The sequence below is a fragment of the Rhodnius prolixus genome, unplaced genomic scaffold (genome assembly GCF_049639745.1).
Source record: "Rhodnius prolixus isolate KJV_2025 unplaced genomic scaffold, Rpr scaffold_10, whole genome shotgun sequence".
Taxonomy (NCBI): Eukaryota; Metazoa; Arthropoda; class Insecta; order Hemiptera; family Reduviidae; genus Rhodnius; species Rhodnius prolixus.
Genome location: NW_027411615.1, coordinates 8,835,644 through 8,860,986, shown reverse-complemented (window position 1 = coordinate 8,860,986; position 25,343 = coordinate 8,835,644). Strand labels below are relative to the sequence as shown.

At 31.4% G+C, this 25,343-nt stretch overlaps 3 protein-coding genes across 3 annotated transcripts in view; 1 reads left to right on the top strand and 2 right to left on the bottom strand.

Moving 5' to 3' along the window:
* The window catches only part of Rim2 (replication in mitochondria 2), a 49,240-nt gene extending 47,407 nt beyond the window's left edge, over positions 1 to 1,833 (top strand). Inside the window, exons 6-7 of the mRNA XM_074132939.1 lie at positions 312 to 543; positions 687 to 1,833. Of these exons, the coding sequence (XP_073989040.1) occupies positions 312 to 543; positions 687 to 708 (254 nt within the window). The 3' untranslated portion in view covers positions 709 to 1,833. The remainder of the gene's footprint in view (positions 1 to 311; positions 544 to 686) is intronic.
* A 283-nt stretch (positions 1,834 to 2,116) lies between these two features.
* On the bottom strand, positions 2,117 to 7,309 carry LOC141456716 (mitochondrial 2-oxoglutarate/malate carrier protein-like). The gene is made up of 6 exons (XM_074132940.1): positions 7,138 to 7,309; positions 6,836 to 7,072; positions 4,739 to 4,823; positions 2,772 to 2,985; positions 2,525 to 2,624; positions 2,117 to 2,447 (listed from the first exon to the last, which is right to left on the bottom strand). Exons 1-6 carry the CDS (start codon positions 7,209 to 7,211, stop codon positions 2,219 to 2,221), a joined length of 939 nt encoding a protein of 312 aa, XP_073989041.1. The 5' UTR covers positions 7,212 to 7,309; the 3' UTR covers positions 2,117 to 2,218.
* Positions 7,310 to 7,869: 560 nt separating this feature from the next.
* Tusp (WD40 superfamily protein Tusp) lies at positions 7,870 to 23,010 on the bottom strand. The gene is made up of 15 exons (XM_074132926.1): positions 22,609 to 23,010; positions 22,107 to 22,271; positions 20,881 to 21,063; positions 20,667 to 20,774; positions 19,198 to 19,348; positions 18,868 to 19,121; positions 18,667 to 18,792; positions 17,979 to 18,080; positions 17,687 to 17,900; positions 17,461 to 17,612; positions 17,062 to 17,377; positions 16,055 to 16,490; positions 14,762 to 14,873; positions 14,536 to 14,685; positions 7,870 to 14,412 (listed from the first exon to the last, which is right to left on the bottom strand). Exons 1-15 carry the CDS (start codon positions 22,702 to 22,704, stop codon positions 14,296 to 14,298), a joined length of 2,682 nt encoding a protein of 893 aa, XP_073989027.1. The 5' UTR covers positions 22,705 to 23,010; the 3' UTR covers positions 7,870 to 14,295.
* Positions 23,011 to 25,343: the final 2,333 nt, after the last annotated feature.

Below are 25,343 nucleotides of genomic sequence, written 5' to 3'. Positions count from 1 at the left end.
AGCCATAAAAGATAAGTCGCCGAAATTTTAGGGAAGCCTTGTGGGACTGCATTCCATCAATGAAAACACTCATGTGAAAAGTGCCTCGTAGAAAAATGGCAACTACTTTAAAGATCAATTGCTTTGTAAGTTTTTAAAACAGAAAATTAAGTACGTCATTAAATGAATAGTCAGCAAAAATGAATGTGTATGTTAATTCCTCCAAAAGTTCCGGATATTAACGCATGCCAGTCAGGCATTCATGAAGAAGATTATGCCACTTTCTTTTTTTTACTTTTAATAACGTTTTCTTTTTGTTTGTTTTTTGTTAGAGGTTGCAAGGACCAGATTAAGAGAAGAGGGTAATAAATACCACAGGTTTTGGCAGACGTTAAACTTAGTATATAAAGAAGAAGGTTTTAAGGGTGTTTACAGAGGATTATCAACACAGTTAGTAAGACAGATACCCAATACAGCGATTATGATGTCAACATATGAGGCTGTTGTCTATATACTTACTAGTTACTTCAATTCAAATACCCATTTTTATGAAGAGCCTAATAGGTAAAATATTATTGTTAAGTATTCATCATATGTATGTGTATTACTTACCTGCTTATTGCTTGCTTTTCAATATTCCCTTTTATCAAATAAAACAAACATTTTTTTTTACAAGAAAAAAAATTGATTTTGATAATTTTTTCCAGGATTATTCAAAATAAGGCTTAGCAAACTAAATCACAAACTTAAGGCAAAAGCAGCACATATTTTTATGTATTTATATAAAAAAAATATAAAACATAACATTATTTACAATACTTTTATATGCTCGCTTAGTTTCTAACTTGCACATAACAGACAATTTTTTGTCTTAATATTTTCATAAAATGGGGAAAATTGTTGACGATTCTCATGACGATATAAAAGTAAATTTACAGTTATATTTTATTAGTCATTGTGTTACGGTATCTTTTAATTGGCCTTTTTTAGTTAGTTTTTTTCTTGAAAAAAAATTTACAAGAGAAAAAAGGAGCAACGCAAATTTCTACAAATTTGTGAAAATTAGTCATTTAAATAATATAGCTAGTTGTGTAAATATGTAAAATATTGACTATTTTATTTGAATAATTGTGATATCCTTGATTTAGTGGTTAAAATCTAAAACTTAAAAAAAAATATACCTTTAGTAATTTTGTACACTATTTAAAATATTTTATAAGATGCCTGACATTTTCCAATGTCACTATCACTTGTTGAATGTATTTTTTGATTAAACAAAAATAAGATAATAATTTTGTAAAAATAAACAAAGGTACCTTTTTAAGGAAGTCATCTAAACTTGTAATTTCTTTCTTTCAGTTATTTTGATTACAATTAACAGAATATATGTTTGATTTGTTATAAGAAAGATCAGTGATGTTTAATTTTTTTGTTTTAATGTTAGCGCAGATTTGTTGTTAGTCAGTATTGGACATTTATTGTGAAAATCCGTCTACAGCACTGAAATGAATCACATGTACACCATTTTCACAGCCTTAGTCATTGTAGGAAAATTATGAATTTGTTTTCCTTACCTCTATATTCTAAATTACTTAACTATCAAGCGAATCTGCAACTATTTGGCAATTTTAGTGGAAAAACAAAAAAAAACAGTAAATTCAAATTAAAAGCATTAATTTATCAAAGCTTTGAAGGCTTTATTATATCTTATTTTGTTTTCTCTGTCATAATGTTATTTATTACTTTCCTTTGAACTAGAAAAAAGACTGCTTAATTGTTAGTACCTTAATGTCCAGCGTATTGTGTAAATACGTTGTTGAATTCATGTTGCAATACATACTTATATAAATTGAAGATGTTTCGTTATTTCAAAATTTCCTTAACAAAATTCTTGAGTTATTAAAATATCCGTTATATATTCTCAGAAAAATAAGCAACTTACTCCCGAATTAAAGTAGGGAAGTAATCCAATCTAACAATTGTTTCAAATTTTCAGAAACTTAACATAGATCTGTAGAAAAAGAAGATAATATCTGAAAGCGTTCTTAAAACATGTTCCGATTGCTAGAACTTTTACTAGCAAATTTGCTGCATTTATTAATTACAAAATATTTTAAAAATTTCAAAGAGTATCGAATCAATTGTGATGTAGTATATTAACAAATTTAAACAGCAATCACATAAATGTATCTTATTGGCAATTTTCGTTTACTTTGAGGTCATCGCCATCCCAACATATTTAAAAGCCTCCTTTTGCGGACGTATCGCCAAGAATGTAAGCCTTATATAGATATGTTAGTTGTTCGGCAAATACAAATAGTAGAACCGTGTTCGGTGCAATTCGAAAGTAGTATGGACCAAAACCTTTCCAAAGTGATGGAATACCCTCTTTTTTTAACGTTTTCGCCCAAACATCCACCATACTGCTGTATTCAGGGACTCCGTTAATTGTCTTCATTGTCTGCATCCTGGTGAGTTGTATTTTTTATTTTAATTTTAAGCTATGGAAAGTAATAATGATGAATAAAAAAACTCTAATATTTACCTTGTCTTCGCTACGTCAAATGGTGTTGTAATGAATGCATAAACAAAACCAGATATTACACTAGAGGTGAAATGGCAACCAAGTCCGTCTTTAAAATATTCTATAAAAATTGATAGGAGGTTTCCTTTAATTATCAACTCAATTCAATTGTGAATGAAATATGAGATATATTTTTTTAAGCAGGTTGACCTAAGAAAATCAATTCAATTTTTTAAAAAAGAAATGCTTATTTAAGTTTTCCCTATACCTTTATCCAATAAATAATGTTTTGCTTGAACGTATGAGACAAGCTGTGTAGCGGTTCCAATCGTAGCTCGCAGCACAGTCGGCGTTACGCCGGTCCATAAACCTGGAACACCTTCTTCACGAGTAATCCTAATTAGAGCGTCAAAAACGTGTTTGTACTTCCTCTGTTCATTATCCGGGAGTCTACGATCAGCAGTCATACGAACTAGAACCACCTTATAAAGCGGTATTAATCAGGATTCTTGGATCTTTTAATCATCACATTTTATATTATTTTACGATTATTTCTTAAGAAAGAGTAAGAGCTAGCATATGAAATCATTGCTACAACCCTTAAGAAAATTGATGAATTACCTACCATTGCCAAGAAAATTGTTGAACTTTCAGGAACTGAAACTGAACAGGATTACAGGTTTGAGGAGCCTTGAGTTTATGTAGAAGGTACTGAACATTTCCCTTCACTCTAACAATTGATCGTAAAATGATGCTTTAACACAGCATTTCTTCTCTACCAAGATTTCAGTCAAAATCCATCAAAGATTCGTTATAATTAGTTTTTCCAGGTGTGTTTTTTGTCCTGTCGTTAACAACCGAGGTCCACTGCATGTGTTGAACGAATGCGCAGTCTTTGTCAAATTACCTAGACCTAACACAAAACCTCATTCATCCCGCCATTTATAGTACTCACAATAATATGTGCTCTAATTGAGATAAACGAAAGAAAAATTAGGAACATCCAGCTAGTTTAGACAAAAAAAGAGGTGTTTTGAGGCAAAAGCAACGGATATTTAGGTCCCTACTAAATGTTACAACTGGAGTAGACCTTTTTTCTTTTCACTCATTGCAAAAAACGCAGGAAAACTTATACTAAGTGGGCTATAAGCCATGCAATTTCCTATTATTATAAATTTTGTATTTTGTATTACTTTTTTATTATAAAAATAAAGGATTAATATTATTATACTAAGTGATGCAACTAAAGTCGATCTTTTTCTTTTCACTCATTGCAAGAAACCTAAGAAATATTAGGAACTTCCCTATAGTTAGGGCAGAAAAAAGGTGTTTGATGGTAATGCCCACAGTTATCTATATCTGTACTAAATTCTACATCTAGGAAATCTATGAAAATCAAGGAAATCTTCCTAGAAAATCAAGATTTTCCTTCTATGTTACATCTAATGCAGTCCATTTTCTATTAACTTATTGCGAAAATGAATGAAAAATTTGGGTTCATCAGCTATATTGGCCATAAAAATGGTAATGTGGTTGGGACAACGGCTATTCTGGCCAATACTAAATGCTACAACCAGAGTTCACCTTATTCTTATCATTCATTACGAAAAACGAGAAAATTTCGCAAGTTTGGTCAGAAAGTGGGTGTTTTGCTGTAAGGACAACGGCTAATCTGCCCAGTAAACATTTTACAACTAAAAATGACCTTTTTTATTCTCTCATACCGAAAAACGAAGGAGAAACTAGGGTACATCAGATATTTTCGCCAGAAAAAGGGTGTTTTGTTGTAAGAACCATGGTTATTTAGGCCAGTACTAATTGTTGCAACTAGGGTGGACCTTTTTCTTTAATCTCATTCGAAAAACCGAAGAAATGTTAGAACTTGACGCTAGTTTCGACAAAAAAAAGGGTGTTTCATTAATGACAACTGTTATTTAAGCCAGTAATTAATGTTACAACTGGGGCTGACTTCTTGCGAGCTTTTGCTATATATCAATAGTAGCTTCAAAAAAAAAAAAAAATAATAATAAAAATAAAACAAGAATTTCTAATTAACAAACCTGCTTCTATTCTTTTAGAGAATTATTCTAAATTACACAAAACGTCAAAGAGCGGTATTATTTCCATTGAGGTGATTTAGTTGGACACCTCATCAATGTTCAACTCTTATTTTTTTAAAAACCTAAATAAACTCATAGGATTTAGGACAAAAAAAAATATATTATTACTACTTACATCCGTTGGGGTAGCGACGAATGATGCAACACATCCGGCGAATAACCCGGAAGCAACTTGACCTGTAAATCCTCCCATTCCTTTCCTGTGGATATCCAACAAATTTTAACTTAATATTTCTCACATTTTATTGTTTTCTCCTAAAATTTATCTTTTTGTGCAGTAAAAGTAAATTTGTACGATCCTATTTGAAAAATGTTCACACTTCATTTCCAGATCCACTAAGACCTCTGAGATCTGCGCCTCCTCGAAAGCTGATGGAAAAAGATGCTGATTTTTAAAAGATGAAAATCAGATAAGAGGCTCAGTTTCGGTAGTTCAATTCTGGAGAAGAAGTCCATCCAAGAAATTTATGGTCTGTAAAAGAAGCCTAACATGATCAACATCGTTAAACTGAGAGAAGACGCCATCGGACAGGACATATGTGATCAAAATGGACGAATCCCAAAAAAGAAAATGCCAAAAAAAGAACGGCTGTTTGGAACAGGCAACTTCGACGTTCGAAGTTAAGATGTCTGGATGGTGTGGTGGAGGATGCCAGAAGGTCGAATAAATTAAAGTGAAATAATATTTCTTGATGCAGGGCTTAACGTTTAATACCAATTAGGTGTCGTGGGTGTGGTGGAAGCACATTTGTACTATTTACATTCTTCTAAAAATATATTTAAAAACTCGTTTTATTTTATGCAACAAAAGTTTCGGCGGTTGCCCTCCATCAGAGGATGATATGATTCGGAAGTGTTATGTGTGAAGAGTATGATTAAAAGAGTGAAGTTGGAAACGTGGTTGGCTAATAAATCAGAGGTTCAATTCAACTGTGCAATCCTTAGATTTTTTCTCTATCTAGGAACTTCTGCAGCTTAGTGTACGATAGACAATTGCTGTCAATAATGAAAGAACGTTATCTTGAGGCCGGTAGTGGACTAAAAATGCTCTTGGAGCCAGAGGTCTTGTATTTTGATGTGACTTGAATTAAATATATGTTACAGGTAATTCCTCTAAGGGCAAAGATCTGTAACCTTCTCCACAGGCATTTTAGATTGCATTGTAAAACCCATCTGGGCGTATGGAATAGAGCTGTGGGGTTCAACCAAACGCTCCAATCTTCAAAGGATTCAATCTCTACAATCTAAAATTCTTCGAACTATTGTAAACGCTCCTTTTTATGTCTCCAACCTGACTATACACACTGACCTTAACATTCCTTTTGTCACACAAGTCGCTAAAACAAGATACAAAAAACTCCACTTCAGCCTGCAATCTCATATAAATCCTCTAGCTAAAAATCTTTCTTCTAGAACTCTTCCTGACAACCCGACAAGACGCCTTAAGAGACAGTGGCCTCGTGATCTCCTCTCAAGTGAAGAGAGCGACTAATAGCCTGTTTTGGAGTGTTACCACTGGGTAACTTCTCCACTCGTATTCTTCTGTTATTTGTTGTTACCCTGTTATCACTGTTACTTATAGCGCTAACGCGCTGATTGTAGCAAAAATAAACGCAAAAAAAAAAAAAAAAGATTGAACAGACAGAGGAAAGCCTGCAGGTCTCTCAGGAAGAGGATGAAACGGCTATTCTCATGTTGTTTAAATGTGGAGGGCTGTTTTAACTCAGGGTTCAGCTCTTTGAAGAAGAAAAATCCACGCCTTTATATTTTGGCTAAGAGCCTCTCACCAGACTCTTAGTACTGAAGGGATACTCAAATTAGTAGGTGTCGTAGTGGCTTAGGCTTTCTGAACAAACCTCGTAGAATCCAATCTAATCTGTCAAAAATCGGCACAACAATGTCTTTTTTTTAAATAAGTCAGTCAGTGTTCTGTACTATGTAATAATTAACATATGTGGTATTTCTGTCTGGTGACTCAATGTTTTCTGCAACTCATGATTATATACATAATTTGATTCAAAATCGGATTTATTTTAATTTCGAACATATGTTTAGAACTTAACCAATTAATTCAAATTAGTATACTACCGAATATTTTTGTACAAACGCTTTGATTACCTAATCTACTTTCTTTTCTATAATTATTGTAACAACTGAAGTACTTAGGAAGAAATTTAAACTGTTAATGATAAAAATTTCATTTTATACTCACGCCTCTAAATTTTCATTAGCAATTTGAAAAATACCCAATCGAGTCATTGTATATGCAATTTGTCTAGCAATATTCGCTGTGAAACCATCATATAAAGCGACAAAACCTTCTTTTTGTACGATGTTCTTGATTGCATGCAATGCAGTTTTATGATCTCTCTGTTTCCCACCCTCCCCACTCAGCTGCATTCGATTTTTAATTACATCTATTGGTTGGCAAAATACAACAGCTCCACAACTACAACAAATATTTTAGGATTTCAATTCAGTTAATTCTATATAAACAGCAATCACTTTACTTACGCTGCAAGACCACTGATCACGAATTTTGCATAGTTTGGCAGTTTCGCTACACTATCATCTCGAGATTTGGACATGGCTTAAATTTATGATCGACTAAAACACAATGTCGAATTTCAAATGAAAAATACTTTAAAAAATAATTATTATTTGTTGGTTATTTATTTACAAATTAAACATATGGTTTCAGCTCACGTAGAGCTTCGTACAGAGATAAGTGTTAACAGATAGGTAATAAAAAATAGGTAAATAAATAGTGTTCAGATTTTCTGCTGTAATTGAGGATGTTGCCTTCTAGAATGTGTTAACGATATGTGATGGTTTTTTTTTGTCATTTAAGATATGGCATTGTGAAAGTTTGATATAATAAGTTCTGGTGTATGTTTGTTAGTGATCTGATATACCAGGAAGCATTTATTGTGCTTAATTTAAAAAATTTGTAGAGTTTGCTTCTTGTGTGTTATCTAAGCTGAAGAGAAGTATCTTTTAAATATTTTTAAAAGGCTGTTCAGAGAGAATGGATCCCACTTTTGACGTAATGGTTGCGTTCGGTCACCGTAGTGGGAGAAGAAGATATACACTTCTTAAATGGCTGATGGGACTAGAGAAATACAGGTATTACTAGAAGGCGTCATTGTTTTAGGCCAAGATAAATTTAAATTGAAGAGGCCTTTTCTGGGACAAGTTTTCTGGACGGATTTAATTTTTCAGCGCCTCTAACAAAGAAATAAGAAATAACTATAAATTTATGTTTATTAAAAAAATGCACAACCTTAAATCAAGTATTAACATGGAAACATACTTTACATTAAAACATAACAGTGCTTAATTAACAATAGTAGTAGTTATTTAGAACTCATGAAGAGAAAGAGAGCTAAAAGATGACAGATAATTTCTTTTTAGAAGAGAAACAATTTATTAGTGTCCCTAGCCTGCTCCAATGTAGCGTACATCTTTTTTTATTTGCAAGTTTAAGACAATTAATAGACATTAAGTACCCACAATAATTAATCTTTGTTTATGTATCATTTTGTTAATTATATACATCAGCAATTTCCAATTGCAGCTGTTTTAAACCAAAAATAAGAGCATTTTACAAACTAAACTAATTAATGATTAAAATTTACAAAACATTAAGGCTGTCATAGTAAAATTTATAGAAATGTTAAAGGGTAAAGATTTGCTCAGTTTTCTCCTTTACCTACAATCAAAAAGAGAAAATTTTAAACGAAATTTTGTAATTAATTCAATAAATAAAAATATATTAAATTACATGGATTTAATTATCAAAAACTTAGAATTTACAGTAAAATAAGTGTGTCTTCACTCCAATTTTTCTTTCTGTTTTGAGAATCTGCCCAATTTTCGATATCAAGCATATCCACTGAAAATATCATTAATAAGGCCCTTGAGTCCACATAATGAGGTTTTTAGAATGACATTTTAGCTCTAAAACTAAAACTCGCAGGTTCGTTGGATTTTATATTTCTTCTGAGTACCCAAAAGATACCCTGAAAGCAAATAATATAGTGAATAAGAAAATACCACTTTACAGATTGTACTTTACTTCTATTAGAAATTTTCGATCCACGCATACATTCATTATGTTCCAAAAGTCTACAACTATTATCGCAATTTTTCTAGAAAAATTGATTTAAAAAGAATTTTAGGCATTTGGGTGGAAGGTCGGGAGTAATCTTTCCTCTAAAATGTATCACTGACAGAAAAGTGTTAAGAAGTGCTAACTTAACCACAAATTCGAAAGGTTCAAAACTAAAAAAACTGAACCTTGGGTTTTGTAGAAAGTTGTGTACTTTTAAACCAGATTTTTAAAAAAAATAGAAAGGTAGTAAAATTGAACTCCCTTAAAGTATCTTAAAGGGCTATCATTGATGCATAGCCTTGGTTGAAGGAGGGGATAAGAGGGATTATCCCTTATGGAAATTTTGATGGTTTTTTTGATTCACTAAAACTTACAATTTCTTTGATGAAATTTTGTTTTATCGATATTTTCCAACCAAAAATAGGCTTGCTCATGAATAACTCATGTTTTTATAAAGGTGGTAATCTATGAGTAATAAACAAGCGGAAATTACTTTTAAAGATGCATGCAATTTATAGGTTAGCAATTGAATATTCCAACAGTAGATTTGCTTAGAGAAATTGCTAAACTCGGATGCCGAATTCGAATTCTGCTGGCTCGCTTAGAATTATCTTTCCGATTTGCTCTTATATTTATCTGGTAATGATTAATAATCAGCGAAAAACTATCCAAAAGACGACAGAGCAGTGAGAAAGCTCCGGGCAAATTAACATTAAATCCATATAAATTTATTATTTTTATTTCATTTGCAGAGTCGCCATCAAATTGTTCAAAAACTGTATACACATTTTTAATAAGCGAAAATAAAACCGAAGAAAGGTTGCATTTTTACTTTTGGTTACAACTTTTGATACTAAAAGTAAAGCTGTTTTTAATAATCTTTAGATTAAAAGAAAAAATAATACGATGGAAGCTATTGCTCTCTTTTCTTAATTTATTGGAGCCAGACTGAAACATTTAAATATTATTTTGCCTTTAATTATCCTATTACTAATTAAATGAAAAAACAGTTTTACATATAGCACTATTTCGTTAATTTGTTAGCGAATTAACCTTATTTGAACCATAAATTTTGAAAAATATATGTACAACTTCTATAAAATCATACTTTTATCTTACTAGGCCAATTTTATTCTTATTACTTTTTATTATTTTTCTTTATTATATTTTCAAATGTAATATTTATAATATTTACATGAGCATTAGTTGCCGAATACTTTTTTATATTTATATTATCGTTATTTTGATAATAAACTGTTTATTGTTCTCCCTTTATTTCTGTACCTAGTTTTAGGCAAAGTACAAAAAGCTGATATGTTTTCTGAAATGATATGGAATTTCTGCCTCTTGCAGACCTAGTAAACATAAAATTTTAGTATCCAGAATTACTTTTTTCTTTCTTTAAATATTAAAAAGTAAGACATTTTTTGATAATATGTTGAATTATAAGCCAATAGAAAAGAAAGAAATCGATTTAAGTACTTACATACATATGTATTATATTATAAAAAAAAAATGCTGTTTTAAGTTTTTTCAATCAAATAATTGTGGGCTAATTTGGATAAAGTAGCTTCTCAAAAATACATAGTCCTGATTACAAAACTTTGAATAAATATCAGAAATCACAGTGTACCCAATTTTAAACAATGATGTAAAGGCTTAGTAAATACCGAATTATTTTTGTTAATATTTTTTTTTTTCAGTAATTAGTCCCGATTGTACATAGTCCAGTATCTATAATTTTTCTATAAACACTGTACAATGGAAAATGGTACAAGTTACATAAAAAGTAATATAAGAATACAATAATAACGTAAAGCCTTAACAGTCCAACCGTGAAAATGTAAAAATACAATCACCGATCTGAATGAATGCACATGAACCATTTTCCATTGAGCATCTCAAGAAGTATAACCTATGCACTTACCAGATTGCATGTATTAAATTAATTTATAAATAAATAATTTAATCAATAATTAATAAATATAAATAAGGAGATTAAATTTTTAAATAATTTAACTTGTACATTTAATAAACAAAAAAAACTTTAGGAACCTTGGTGCATTAAGATTATAAGTAATAATAAAATAATATGGTGAACTATTTAGAAGATAAAAAACTAAAAGAAATTTATAACGAAACATGATTTCTTAAATTTTTAAATGAATAACAGTAAAACTAGACAAAACATTATTGATTTTCAATCTTATAAGTACAAATAATAATTTTACATAATATTAATTTAATTTATTTTCCTTAAAATAAATTAACACTTTATTATTTCAAGATCTTTTACAACACTGAGAAGCGCATGAATCGGCTGACAGGTCAGTGTTTGTGCACTCTACATTTTTGTTCGATTTACAAAAGGAACATGAGAGCACAATATATCTAGACAGCTTCATTGAGAGCACAAATTAAAAATTTATTATTGTTCAGAGTAAAGTACATGAAATTCATTAGTTAATACAGGATCATGATACAATAGACCCAATTCAAAATCCATAAATTTAAGAAAATCATCTGCAATATTTAACCTCAGCATTCCGAAAGAATATTTTCGATTCGACTAATTGACTGATAAGCTAAGTTCAATGATCATATTACCTTTACTGTATCATTCCTATAACCGCTTGAAAACAACTGAGATGAAAGAGATATCGTTCTGCTTCTTTCACCTCGACACTCAAACAAAATTTTAACTGGATATCTAAGAGACATCTGTGAAAACATATATCAGTACGTTTGTTAGTTGTAACACATTAGACTGCCTATAATAAGTTTGTTTCTTCAAGGAATATGAGTAGAGATTAATTTCAGAAACGAAATATACCAGATTAGATGGTTTTAATTACTAAATATAAAGAGTCATTAGCGATGTGAGGTTGAAAAGATATTGACATTCTGATTCCGTAGAATAATTATTATGAATTAGGAATTCATTTAATGGCGCTCATGATCGTAGCTGTTACGCGATAAAAAACAAACAAACAAAAATTACCATGTTTTCTTGTGAATATTCGGTAACGACTTAAGTTCGGATCAGAGAATGTGTTCCAGGTGAAACACAACTAGGAAAATCGTGAGGCTTTTTAAGATCAACAAGAGAAAATTTCAAGTACTTTATCTCTAAGAGAGAGTGGCTATTTAGAACAAAAAATTGAAGAAAACATCGGAATCTCAGGCAAACAATTCAGACTATAATAGAAAATATTCACAATAAAATAGAAATCAGCTAGCAAACGAAGATGGCATCTACATGTAATATTTCTACCTAATCGCTCTTTAACCAGCGTATCGTGAACTTAAATTCTAAACAGAAAGTAGAATATTTAAAAGAAGACGAAGGAAAGTCAATATAAAATTGTAAGATTTGTTAGAAGAATTAATTAGAGAAGTGGAATGAGAACTGACATGATGGTCGCATAAACATAAATGCTCATTGCAGAGAGTTAAGAAAATAACCATACGGCGGTGCCTCTTTTAAAAGTAAATATTGATGGAAGAAGATTTTTAAGTTTTTTCAGGTATTTATCACTAAGCTTTGTTACATTCATGTCACTCAGAAGTTGTACAGAAAGCTTGTACACCATCGTGAAAACCGAGAGCTAAGACATGGTGCTCATAAAACAAAATTAAACGTCGGATACTTCGCTTTAAATAAAAAAAATTCACGCCTTAAATAATAAAAGAAGAACAGTAACGTATTAGACTTGAGAGAATTGTAATTATCATATTAACACTTTTACGTTTGAGGTACTTTCATTAAGATGTACGACTCATTTTTTTGAAATAATTTTATATAATTTTTAAATAATTTCTTAAAATGATAATCGAAAATATTATTATTAAACATGCTGGAAGCACAGAACGGGTTTGAAATTAATTTTTTCCTAGAACTGATTAAATGCCAATTCTTATTATTTTTATTAGATTTTATTTGAAAAATTGATTTTGATTTCAAATAGATTTACTAGACTAGATAACTGCTTTCTAAACAAACTAATTTATCTGTTTTTCCAAATTTTAAAAACATTTGTCGCATATCCCATACGTGCACTTTCGAGAAAATTGCATTTAAATAAAGTTTGTAAATTGAATTTTCGTAATTTTGCTTCTAATAACGTTTAGAATTGGCACAGTTATTAATTTGAAAAAATATACGTTTTATTTCAAATAAAAGGTTTTTTTTTTCTTTTTTAATTAAAGAGTAAGCTAAAAATGTTATAGAAAACATCCTTAAGTTTCAGATAAAAATAATATCCGGAATCGTAACTTGCGATAAATTTGAGGTTCCTCGTCAACAAATCGGAAGTGTTACCATGCAAACCTTTTTAAGGATATCTGAGAAAGTACCTAAATCTTAGGAGGAATATAAGTTTCCCTAACAGACTCCAGTTAACAACATCTGAAATAACATCCAAAGTTATTTCGCATTTTTTAAAATAAATAGCTAAAAGTAGTTTCAAACTTTGCATTACGAATTGGATGAATCACAAGGTGCGTTTATGAACTATCAATTTTTATCAGAACCAAGTGGTATACCTGCCTAAAATTATTAATGCTCATATGCTTTTAATATTAATATTCACATAATAGAGGCAACTGTTTCGAGTTTAGCAGAGGCATTCACATTTAAATGTCCCAGAAGACTATCAAATGCTGTTCCGAAGGATCCGACTATATTTACGAGGATTATCTAGGATGCTGGTTAAATCTGACAAACCTTGGGCAAATACTGATCCTTCTCCAACAATCTTCTGAAAGTCAGAATGACTGATTTTCTTCAGGCCTTCTTACAGGCCACGAGTCCTGAATATCCTCAACGGCTCATCTCAATTATTAGCCACGGTCAATTCCGACAATCAATCACATAATAGAGTATTAGAAAGAAAGGATTCGGAAAGAACAATAATGGATAAAAAATAAAACCGAAATGAATAATAATGCTAAACATAACAAAATATTAAAATCCTGAAAGCATCTAATTAATTAATATTATGTCTTTAACGAAAATTATGCATAAAAAAGTCCTAGCTGTTAAGATTATGTACGAAAATTTAACTTACTAATGAAGTTAAAGAGGCTTGTCAAGAATTAAGTAACGTTAACAACGTTCAGAAAAGCAAGAGACTAAAGATGCCATTAAAAATAAATTAAAAGATTACTTATTTATCGAATTTTTACAATGATAACAAAAAGAATTAATTATAATTCTAATGAGGCCATAACAAACTTTTGATTTAAGGACGGCCTCTTGTTTCGTTGGTTTTTTTTTTACAAAACAGTTTGTACATAAAAGTAAGTTATGTAATGCCCTCTCTAAAAATAAATAATAACAAAATTAAATCTCCATGTCCAAATTTCTAAATAGTCTAAACCTCTCATATTAAGATCAAGATGAGCAATAAATGCCTTATTCGAACATGTCCATGTTTGCAATAAATATTTCAAAAGAAACAAGTCGTTACATTACTAAGAAAACGCCGTATAATAAAATGATGCATTATAAACTAAATCCGTTCAGTTTTCTTTTCTATATATATATTTTTTAATTATTATTTCAGCCGTTGAGTTACATTAGCAAGTGCGACAGCGAAAGCTTGGACAGCTGAGAATGGATATTGAAAGTCGAGTGTGTAAGCATTTCCATCTATTCTGCCAAATTGCATCACCTGAAAATAATTTATCAATCAAAGAAAAATTCAACTTTTTTTGTGGAAAAAATGTATCTAACTTATTTTTATTATTTTTTTTTTTTTTTAAAGTAAGCTTCGCTGGAGAAAAAAATAATAGACCTGTTTTCCACGGAATTCTACTTGAAAATTTTTTGCAGATTCTTGTGTTACACGTCCACCAAAATCTAATTGATACACCTGACTGCTTTCATTCCACATTGGCGCTTTGTTATGCATTATAAATTCTTTTCTTTTAGCTGTTATTTCAATCTAGACAATAAAAACTTTACATGAATATCTATAATCATTAATCGAAACATTGTTTTTAACTTGGTTACACACTTACCTTATTACGAAGCTGAGCTTTTTGAAAGCTTTCCAAATCCTGGTATCCATCAGAATCTGTTCTACGACTACGCAATCTACGCGGTAAAAGTGGTGAATTCATTATACGAGCCCTGCAAATTGATTTACTGTAAGAACTTTCCAGTATAGAAAGTTATTTAATAATCTTTTTTTTTAAAGAATTGTAATCACATCAATAAATTATTATTGTAGTTTATAGCACATAGTTTTAACATGGATTTGGCTCAATAGCTTCTCTAATAAACGGATTCCGTGAAGTACGTAACGATGAAGAATTTGTCACAAAGAATTGGCTTCTCTCAATCTCTTTGGAAATCTGTCAGGTTTTTCATTTGCCAGAAGAGGAAGACAACTGAGAGAATTTTAGGCAAACCTTGAATGACTATGAAAGATACCTGTGAACCCTAGATTACCATGGATTATTTATTCGACGAAAAACTAAGAAAAGCGCTAGCTCCAAAGAAACTTCATTTGCATCGCTCGTCTATCTATATAATGTTAATAATTAATAATTCGAGCTGGAAATAGAAGATCTTATTTTGCCGTCACACGTCTTTATCATATCATATTAAGTGAGCTAGCTGCTATGGTAGACATGGTTAAAATGTTAGAAATAAGATTCATAAGGCAATGCAACTTTCAATCCGATTCAAAGCATATCTCTTGAGAGGCCTATTGAACCTGGACTGTAAATCAGAAGATTTTATTGGTACATCCAAGTCTTCATGTTTACGTCAGGTCCAGTGGCTAAAAAAAAATGAACAGAGAGGAAATGTGTTCCATGTCGCAACGCTTAGTAGATCTTCAGTAAAGGAAAGGGAAATAGAGATGGATGGGAATACCTAAAGAAAGTAGAAGCTTGCCACAGAGAAAATAAAGCCCTAATTTGGAACTGGAAAGAGTGGAAGGACAAATGAAACTTTTGGAAAGAAAAGAAGCTGAGATTCAGGTTACACCTGGAAGGAATTGAAAAACAGATTATGGGAAGGTAGAATGCACTCTGAATGACCTATTTGCCTTACATACTTTTGCTTTGGAGCAAAAAAAATGAAAAAAATTAATAAATAAAACAGATGTATTTATCATGCAACAGGTGCTTTCCATTCAGTCAAATATGTAGAGATAATTGCCTGAAAAATCAAGGGTTGAAGAGATTTCGACTCATATTCTGATAAATAATAAAAAATCCTTTTTTTTTAGTGGAATCATAATAGTAAATAGAAGCTGTTAATTTTCTTCCAAATATTTTTTATTTTGCTAATGTTTTACTTACCTGATTGGTGAAGATGCATTGTTCCTTTTCTTTTTAGAAAGTGCAGGACTAGCTGGCGAAGAACTCGGTGGTGGATGTATAATATGATTTGTACCAGTACCGGCAATACCTTTATCCATATCTGAAGAATCAAGCGATCGCGACTTGCCAGCATGTGTTAATTTCACGGGTTTGTTCTGTCTAACCAACACCAAGCGATTGTTAGAGCCACCCTCCACTAGGTCTAAGTAGCCAACAGAACAGCTACGAACCACACCGCGTCTTGCAGCTGTCAACTCCTCACTACCAACACTCCCACCACCAATACCCAAACCTCCACCACAATTCTCATTAGCACCATTTTGAACTGTACTACACTCACAATCTCTCAGCATTGAACGAGTCATGAACCATTCGGCTGCACGAGACTTTCCATTGTCGTTGTTGCCTTGATATCCTGAAAGAGCCACATACCATTAAGAGATATGAAACCAAATATTCTATAATAAGTTTATTCATTGCTAATTATGTGCAAATGATTTCAACTGGTGAAAAAACTAAAAATTTAAGAAGAAAGTTATGGAAAAAAGCTCCTGTTAGTTAAAGTAATTAATTAAATTTTTGGTAGGTTTTATTCGATAACGTAATCGGATTTTATAGTGCATTGTACTAGATAAAACAATCCGGACATAAAGCACTGAAATTCTGCTAATCCGAAGATTACAAAACACTGCAAAGCACGAGGTTAACTGACTTTAAAAGAAAAAGAATAATCGGAAGGTATCTTTTTCAGAGGAATAGTGTGTTCCAAGGAGTCTGATGAGAAGGGTAAAAGCAGCTTCTGAAGATTAAAGTGACTTATCCAAAAATATGATTAGTAAAATTAAAACCCTTGAAACATAACAAATAAACAAAAGGCATCACACAATTGAAATCCAATTAAGTTTGCGGCAATAACAGTGTTTAATTTTTAAATTTTTGAAGATCAAACATGAAAAACAAACTTTTATTTAAAAAATAAAACAAACCAGCAGTTCCTCTACATCTGGCTCTGAGTGGTGCCACAGCTACGGCTCCGCCTTCATCTAAACTTCCGCCTCCACTACATCCTCTGCCGTTCTCTTCATCGTCGTCACTTACAACTTGATTTGTTGATGATCCAGATGATAGAGAACTATCGCTTCCATCACCTGCCATCAGTAGTGTCATCTGTCTTGGTTGGAGATGAAGAAGACTGGTCTTATAAGTAACCTGACCCAAATTTGGAGCTAATCCTTCGGCAATGCCATGAATTCTGAACTTTGTTCCCCAAATATTGGATGTAACTTCAGCTAGGTGAGATTCCTTTACATCAAAGTTTTTCTTTAAAAATATTTGCTAAATGAAATAAAATTAAATAATATAAGTAAAATAATAAAGACAATTACTTCTGGCAGTGTGTCAGCATATAAATTTTGATTATGATTTCTGTTTTTTCTTCGCGACAATCTTGGACTACCACATAATTCTTCACATTCAGAATCTTCTCGTTCACTTCCACTATAATTCCCATTATAAGAGTTATAATTGCAAGAACAATCTAAAATAAAATAAGAAATTATATAATACATTTTGGTTATTTAAAATGTAAAATACTATTATTACTTTTGGTACCTGCTATTTGAGGATCAAAAATAACGAACTCAGGTTTTAATTTACTTGTGCGCTTTCCTTTAAGTAATGGCACCAAACCACCTAAGTATTCCAAAAACAGTGTGTAACAATTTGCTGAAATATCTTCATCATGTCTTAGCATTGTGCAATGAAGCCGCACTTTTGGTGTTTTGCTTACAAATTCTCTTAACCCTGAGCCTTCTGGTACACAACACTAAATAATGCAAGTAAATAAATCAATAATTTCTCAATTATATCTGTTGAAAAGTAGTGCTAAATATTTCTAATTTACCCTTATCGTGTGTGCGAAAAGTTTGGATAATCTATGCTGAATTCTGAGAGGAAGTGGTAGTGAAGCTATCTGATGTACACCACCTTGAAGTCTGTTATAAACCTGAAATATAATATTTTTACTGTTTTCTGCAAGATAGCTAGCTGCAACACCGGTCGTTGAAGGAAAATATAGGTGAATTATTGGATAAGCATTTATTCATTAAAAACATAGTATATTTTAAATTTGCTGACAACTTTCAAGAGCTTAAAAGACAATGCTCTAGAAAACATATCGAGCACCTTTATAGATCAACTAACTTACAAACTATATTTTTTCCTTCAGGCAAAAAAGACATTATGAAAAGACGTGTTCGATATCGACTAGCATTATCTTTTTATCTAATAGGCTTACGACAGTATAAACACAGAACTTGGGAGCTTGGGTTAACCAATTGGCACTGTTTCAATTTTATTAACGTATGAAAGTTAGGACTAATGTTCGATATGGTAAAGCTCACAACTACTTCCAAATTTTTGTTAACAAATCGAGATCGCTCTTTAAACTTCAATAGTTTCTTTTGCGAACTTTAATTGAATGAAGAATTTGATAGATTTTTTTTTAATTGTTTGATTAATAGATCATACTCCTTTTAAGGAGAGAACGACTAAATGCTATAAAAAAGCGTGTGAAATGAAAATACTATTACCTGCAAACTGCAAAGAAGTTGAAGAGACGCTATTCGCATTGAAACCCATGCCATGTGAACTATACAACCAGTGGCCACGAAGAGACGTTTGTCATTGTGTCCCCAAGTCATTGCAGTTACTGCTGACTGTAAATTATCAGTTACCAAGATAAAATGTTGATATACTAAAAAATACTAATAAAAAAAAATACCTTCTCTTACCAATGTATATGGTATGAGGGCAGTGTAAAGCAAATTTCCACAATCAGTGTATACTTTTACTATATTAGTATACTCCGTATTTGGAACTGTACCGGCAACAGCAAGTAATTGTTTACTATTTGACCATTCAATACATAAAGGACATAATCCTGTTTGTATATGTACCGGGGATACATCATAGTAATGTTTCATTAGAAGTACAGCACCATTTTCTAAACACACGGCTAATACATATTTCGCGCAAAGGCAGGAATCTGCACACAAAAAAAAAGTACGTAAAAATATAAAATACAAACAATTAATAAACAAATCCATGTTAATTATTAATACCATTTGTTTCATCTGTTTCTTCCATTTTAAATTTTTCACAAGACCAAGCCATAGAAATTACAGCAACCTGATTTGCTATTTCAACTTGTGCCATCATTGCTCCATGAACATCCATAACAACTAATTGCCCGTTGCTCGTTCCAAAATATACCTGTTATCAAAAAGTTTACTTTTCTAAATTGCGAAAACAGGAATAGGTTGGTTAATAATAATAAAAACATTATGAAAAGTAGTTGAGATAATATACAAGAGCTTATGATGTAGTTAGTCTATATCATATTCAAACGTCTTTATGAAAATTAAAAAAACAATAAAAATATTTTGAATCAGAATAATATTTAAATGTTTTGAAAGAACTGCAAACAATTTTATAGAATAACTTAGTATCAGAGTGGTACTGGAAGCGTTGACCGAAGAGTACTTTACACGCATGTAATGCAGCAGCGAGAAGTCGTAAGCACATGTTTGTTTGAAAATTGAATGCAAATTAAACTACCTTACTAGAAAACAAGAAATCTCTCTTAATTCTTTGTATTATGCAATGAGAGATATGTATGTAAATGTAAACTATACCAGACAATAATAGCTACTTTAAAAATAAAACGTTTTTATTTATAGCAAGCTTTATGACTTTAGTCATTTTACTAGTAAGTTTCAATAGGTAAAAATAGTTGGCTTGAGTAATAAAGATTCCTTTTAATGAAATTATACTTGTGAAAGAAGCGTAACAAGCCAAAGACTTCTGAATCTTCCTAAAATAAACTGCTCTTATACATATAAAATAAATCATAAACATCGCACAATATTATCATAAACAGCAAGTATCAAAATGTGATGAACCACATAATGTCGTATGTAGGCAAGTGCACGAGAACCGTTCGGATCCATGATGTACATATTATGAATTTCATTTTATTTTTGTTTTAGTGCTAGGCCAATATTTATTAAGTGCATACGATTCTAAAAACAACGCTGGAGTTGTTTTCAAATCAATTACCCAAAACAAATAAAAAAAAATCGATTAATTGGAATAATTTCGAAAGATTTTATTTAAATCAGGAGTACTGTAGTTCAAATAGTACATTAGGTGGGGAATTTAATTATTATTACTGCAGTACACGATTTACAACAGAGCAATGCGCTTTAATAACACTTTAGTCATTTTGCGTTTTTCGTGAAAATCGCCAGCAAAATACTGAAAAATTTATTCAGTAAAGTGCCACATCCTGTTGAATGATTTGACCAAAAACCATATCTGAGCTCCAAAACAAAAAGCAAAAAAAAAGCAACACCGAATTTGTGAAAACCTTTTTTTTTTGTATTCAGGGGACCTCAATGTATTACTATTGAAATCTCTATTTCGAAAATCTCTAATCTGACATCTAAGGAAGACACAAGAGAATTTTCTTTTACATCGAATAAAAAGAAGAAAAAAGTAGTTTTACATTCATATAACTATAAATATTTACAAGCTGATCATCAGGAGTCCAAATTCCACAATTAATAGTGCAATCTAAATTCAACATTGATGACCAATATCGCTGCCCAGCAACCGATCCAACTAACACAAAGCCATCCTGTAAAACCAAGACAAGAAATTATAGTTTAATAAAGTCAGTTGTGTTAAATATATCATATTAAATTGTGTTTTAAAATAATAATATAAATCTGTATCATGCTTACTTGGTAGCATATTACTGCCATTCGTCCATCATGTGACCAACTAAAATTTGTAACTCTTGTATTTCGATCATTAATTAATTCAATACTCCAACGCCCTTCATATTTAATCCACACAAATATAACTCCAGAACTATCACATGACGCTAATTTTTGATAAGGTTCGTTCCATTTTACCAGTATCACCTACAATTCCAGCCATTAAAACATTCTTCTAATTTTGCTAACCTCAATGAAATAGTTTTTAAAAGATTGTCGTACATCTGGAATAGAAACCTAAAAACTACGGGATTTTTTCTTTAATTTGGTAATTTTTATTGTGGGGAAGCAAACCGTTACACGAATCTTGTTATTTCTGCGGCCCTTGCCTAATAACGAAAACAATCCTTAATAACACAATCTAAGTTTGAGAAGTGGATTTATCATCCATTAAATAAAATGACGTACATCTAAGCCAGAAATTAAAATAGATTTTTTTATTAGGTAAATTTTCTTTAATTCTTGGGAAGTGGATCACACAGATCTTCATTCACAAGGATCTTCGCCTTGTTAACAGGACAAGTTCCAAACACTAAGTCTAAAGGCAAGTGAAAATTGTCCGGAAATTCAATTGTATTGGTTTGATATAAGTAAATAAATACTTTTATTTTGTTTGCTTTAACGATAAGATATCAACATTCAGAAATTAAGAAAAATGTTTGTCTTAAAAAAATGACCCAAGATTAATAATTACACTTAGCCTACTCCCAAAAAATATTCTGAAGCTAAGGGAAATAAGAGAATTTTTAGTGCATTGGCTCTAAAACACTCCCTTCAAAATATGAATTTTTAAAAAAAACATTAATTTACAAAAAAAAATCGCACCCAGGTTTAGGCCTTGTATTTTATTAAATACTTAATATGAGAAATTTATAGTAAAGTACGTTAGCTAGTCGCCTCTGTCCATGACACCTAATCGTGAAACCTGCCTAAAAAAGTAGGCATTACTTTCAGAAAATAGAAAATCCAAGACCTAAAACGATTAATAATTACAAAAAAAGACAGCAACGTGACTCATAAACCCTAATATCGAGTTAGCCAGACTGTACCTACATATGTACTCTCGTCCTAACTTCATTAATTTTTAATTGCATTGAGAAGATAAGTTCACAGATTTAAACTGAAGCTGTGTGCTTACTATATGTTCAATAGACATAAATGCGATTCTATAGCAAAAAAAATTAACTTGCCTCTGAACGATGACCTCTGAGATTATAATTTGTTCTGGATGGACAATCCAAAGATTTGTTACAATGAGAAGTTGTATACGTAACTCCAACAATTCCGCGAACATTTCCAGTTGCAAGCCAACCTTCTTGATAATAATTGGTTCTATTTAGTTTCCATCCTTCATCCTAAAATATTATGTACTTAAAACAAAATACTACAATTACGGACGTATGTTGTATAGACTAAGTGAAGAATTGTAGAGAAAATTTATTTCTCTCCTAAAAGTTTGTAAATTAGGCATAACTCTTCTTTTAACAGCACACTACTCAAATAAGATATTCAAGTTATAAAATGCGAACATATTGAGGTTTATCTTGTAAGATACATTAATTATTCATCCCTTGAAAGGAAAGGTGGTTAAATGTGAGTTCAGTTGTTATAATATTTTTTTATAATTCTATAATTAACTAAATTTTATCATTACTTAATTGACTTTCAACTCAATTATTAGATCGAACATACCTCGGGCAATTCATCAGGCACTTTTCCCATCCATGATAAACTAAGTATTGTGCAGTCACATTTTGTATTGGTGTTCTTTTCAAAATGCAGGTGCATATCCCAAAAGTGGCAAGTTGTTGACAAGTAACTATCAAGACAATTTTATATAATAATTATCTTGTAACTGTCTCATAACAACAAATCGGTAGAACTTAATGACTGAATGTTTTATTATTAGCGTTAAAAAATGTTAAAATTCATTAGAGACAATCGAATAACATGATTATCATATAACTACTTCACTATTATAAGTAACAAATACGTTAAAAATTTCCCGAGAAAAATTCAATGGAGTTCGGGTATCCTATCTATTGATTTTGTATTTCACCTTTCCCAGTTTAATACAGTGTTACCATGTCTTTCTCTTGTCATGGATTATAATATTTATTTGAATTCATTTTCTCAATTTTTTCTTTTAATTTCATATAAGGAATTAGGTACTGAAATAATCTGCTTTGTTTTTGTTTTTTAATTTATTCTTATTAGCGATTTTGTTTACCGAAAAATTATCTGAAAATCTAGAGGAGCAGCTAAAGATGAAACAACGGCCTTCGCTGAAAAATCATTAGGCTACTATAAAGGATTTTTTATACAACGCTAATTACAGAAGGCCTAAAATCCATTCAAGCACAACTTAAAATCTTTGTGCCCTCACTAGCGTACAAAAATCTACATAAAAAATGTGCACACAACATTTCCGCCTAGACAAAACCTGTCCTATCCTATTTCTAAACAATAATTATTTTAGTAGTAAGTTGTCTTGGCTTCGTCCAAGTTATCTATCAGACTACTCACACTATAACTGGAAAAATAACAAAATAAAGATACTGTCAATTAAAACGCCTCTCAGGACAAACTAACTTTACACAAAACGTTTCTAAAACTTATGTGAACTAACGGCTTTGAATTGTAGGGCACCTATTGACTTTTGACATTCAACTCATCAAACTCTTCCAATACAAAGTCTTCTGTGAATTAAACTTATTGGTTTGATACCTTTGTCAATAATGCAAACGTTCTTATTGAAATCTTTGACCTTACATCCTTTATAAAGACACGTACGCAGCCTTTTTTTAAATCTAAACAGCAAAGTTTTTTTAAAAAAATAAATCCAAACGCATGCGAACTTTCTTTCACAACTGACTCACTCAATCTCAAGAAGACAAAATGTATCACTCTTTGCGCTCCTTTAATACCACTAGCAAGTGCCAGCGCTGGGTAATTTCTTTCCCTTCCCTTCGCCAGGGCAAAAAAAAACTGTGGCTGCGTCATGGTCACGGCCGATTGTTGTACTTGAATACGTTTAGGTAACGGGTTATATTTTTTATATAAAATATTCTTATTTATGTATTTAGGATGAAATCAAGGAAACAAATCGACGATCGAACACAATCTATGCCTATACAGTCCGTTGTCGATGTAGAAGCGATTTCATCATCCACTTCCATAATTTCAACCGCCCCAGCTGCAGATGTACTGACACCGTCGTTGATCCGCTCGGCCGCATTCATTCTTTTACTTCCCGGCACAGCTTGACTCGGTCATCTGGTGTTTTATTATTACCATTCGATTGTTCTTGAGAAGCCCTTTCCAACCGTATATGATCTCTGTATTTCCTTTTGGCTTTTCGACGCGTATAGGCCGACATTATATATTTTTGATATTTTTTTTATTTTAACACCTTATTATATTCACTGTCACTATTTTACACTAATGTTTTATATACAGTCGATAGATTGTGATAACAGCTGACGATTAAAACTTAAACGAACATCGTACCTTCTCCGAGTCAAAAGTTATTGCAAATCTCGAATCGCAGCAAAATGATTTCAAAATGACGGCGCTTCCCCCTCCTCTGCGCGCCATGCGTCACAGTCCTCGCTTATCGTAATGAGCTCTTTGATCCTTTGGCTATCCAGTGGTCTAATTTAATTTTGGATGTACACGATAGATTTCGAAACTATAATGCCAAACTGTATCCCCCGATTTTGTTATCATTAGGTTTTTTGGATTGCCACCATATGATTCAAATTTAAAGACGTATTCACGTCAAAAAAAATCTTCAGCTAACTTAGCTAACAAGATAAAGAGAAGGGGCACTGGTGACTTCTCTCTTCCATCCAGTCGGGTGGAAAGAAAAATTATCAGCAATCATCAGCATAGATGCGGCACTTGATCATAGTAGTTATGATTTTTTATGAATAATTTTTTTTAAATTGAATAAACAAGTACTTATATTTTAATTCTTTAATATTAGAAAAATTTTTTGTTCCATTTTTCTAGAAATTTAAAACATATCTATTCCTCGAACATGTCAAAAGCACCCAGCAGTATTCTGCAATTCTGAATGAGGGAATTTGATCACTCATTTTGAACTTATTCTCATAGTTTTTTGTTCAAAATCTTTAACCAAAGAGGGTAGTCAAATTAGAATCGAATACAAATATCTAATAATAGTATAGGTAGTATAAATTAGCTTGGATTAATGAGCCTACTTTTTTTATTTCATCTCTGGAATTAATGACTTATAAATTCAACTATCATATATTTCTTTTTATCTGACTTTTCTTTCAATTACCCTATTTTTTAACAATTGACCCAAAAGATCTAGCGGTGTTTGGTATCTACTTCACAATGATTAGCTGAGGCCTCTCAGTTCGCCACCCTAGGAATGAGGACCCAAGTGGAACCAGAAC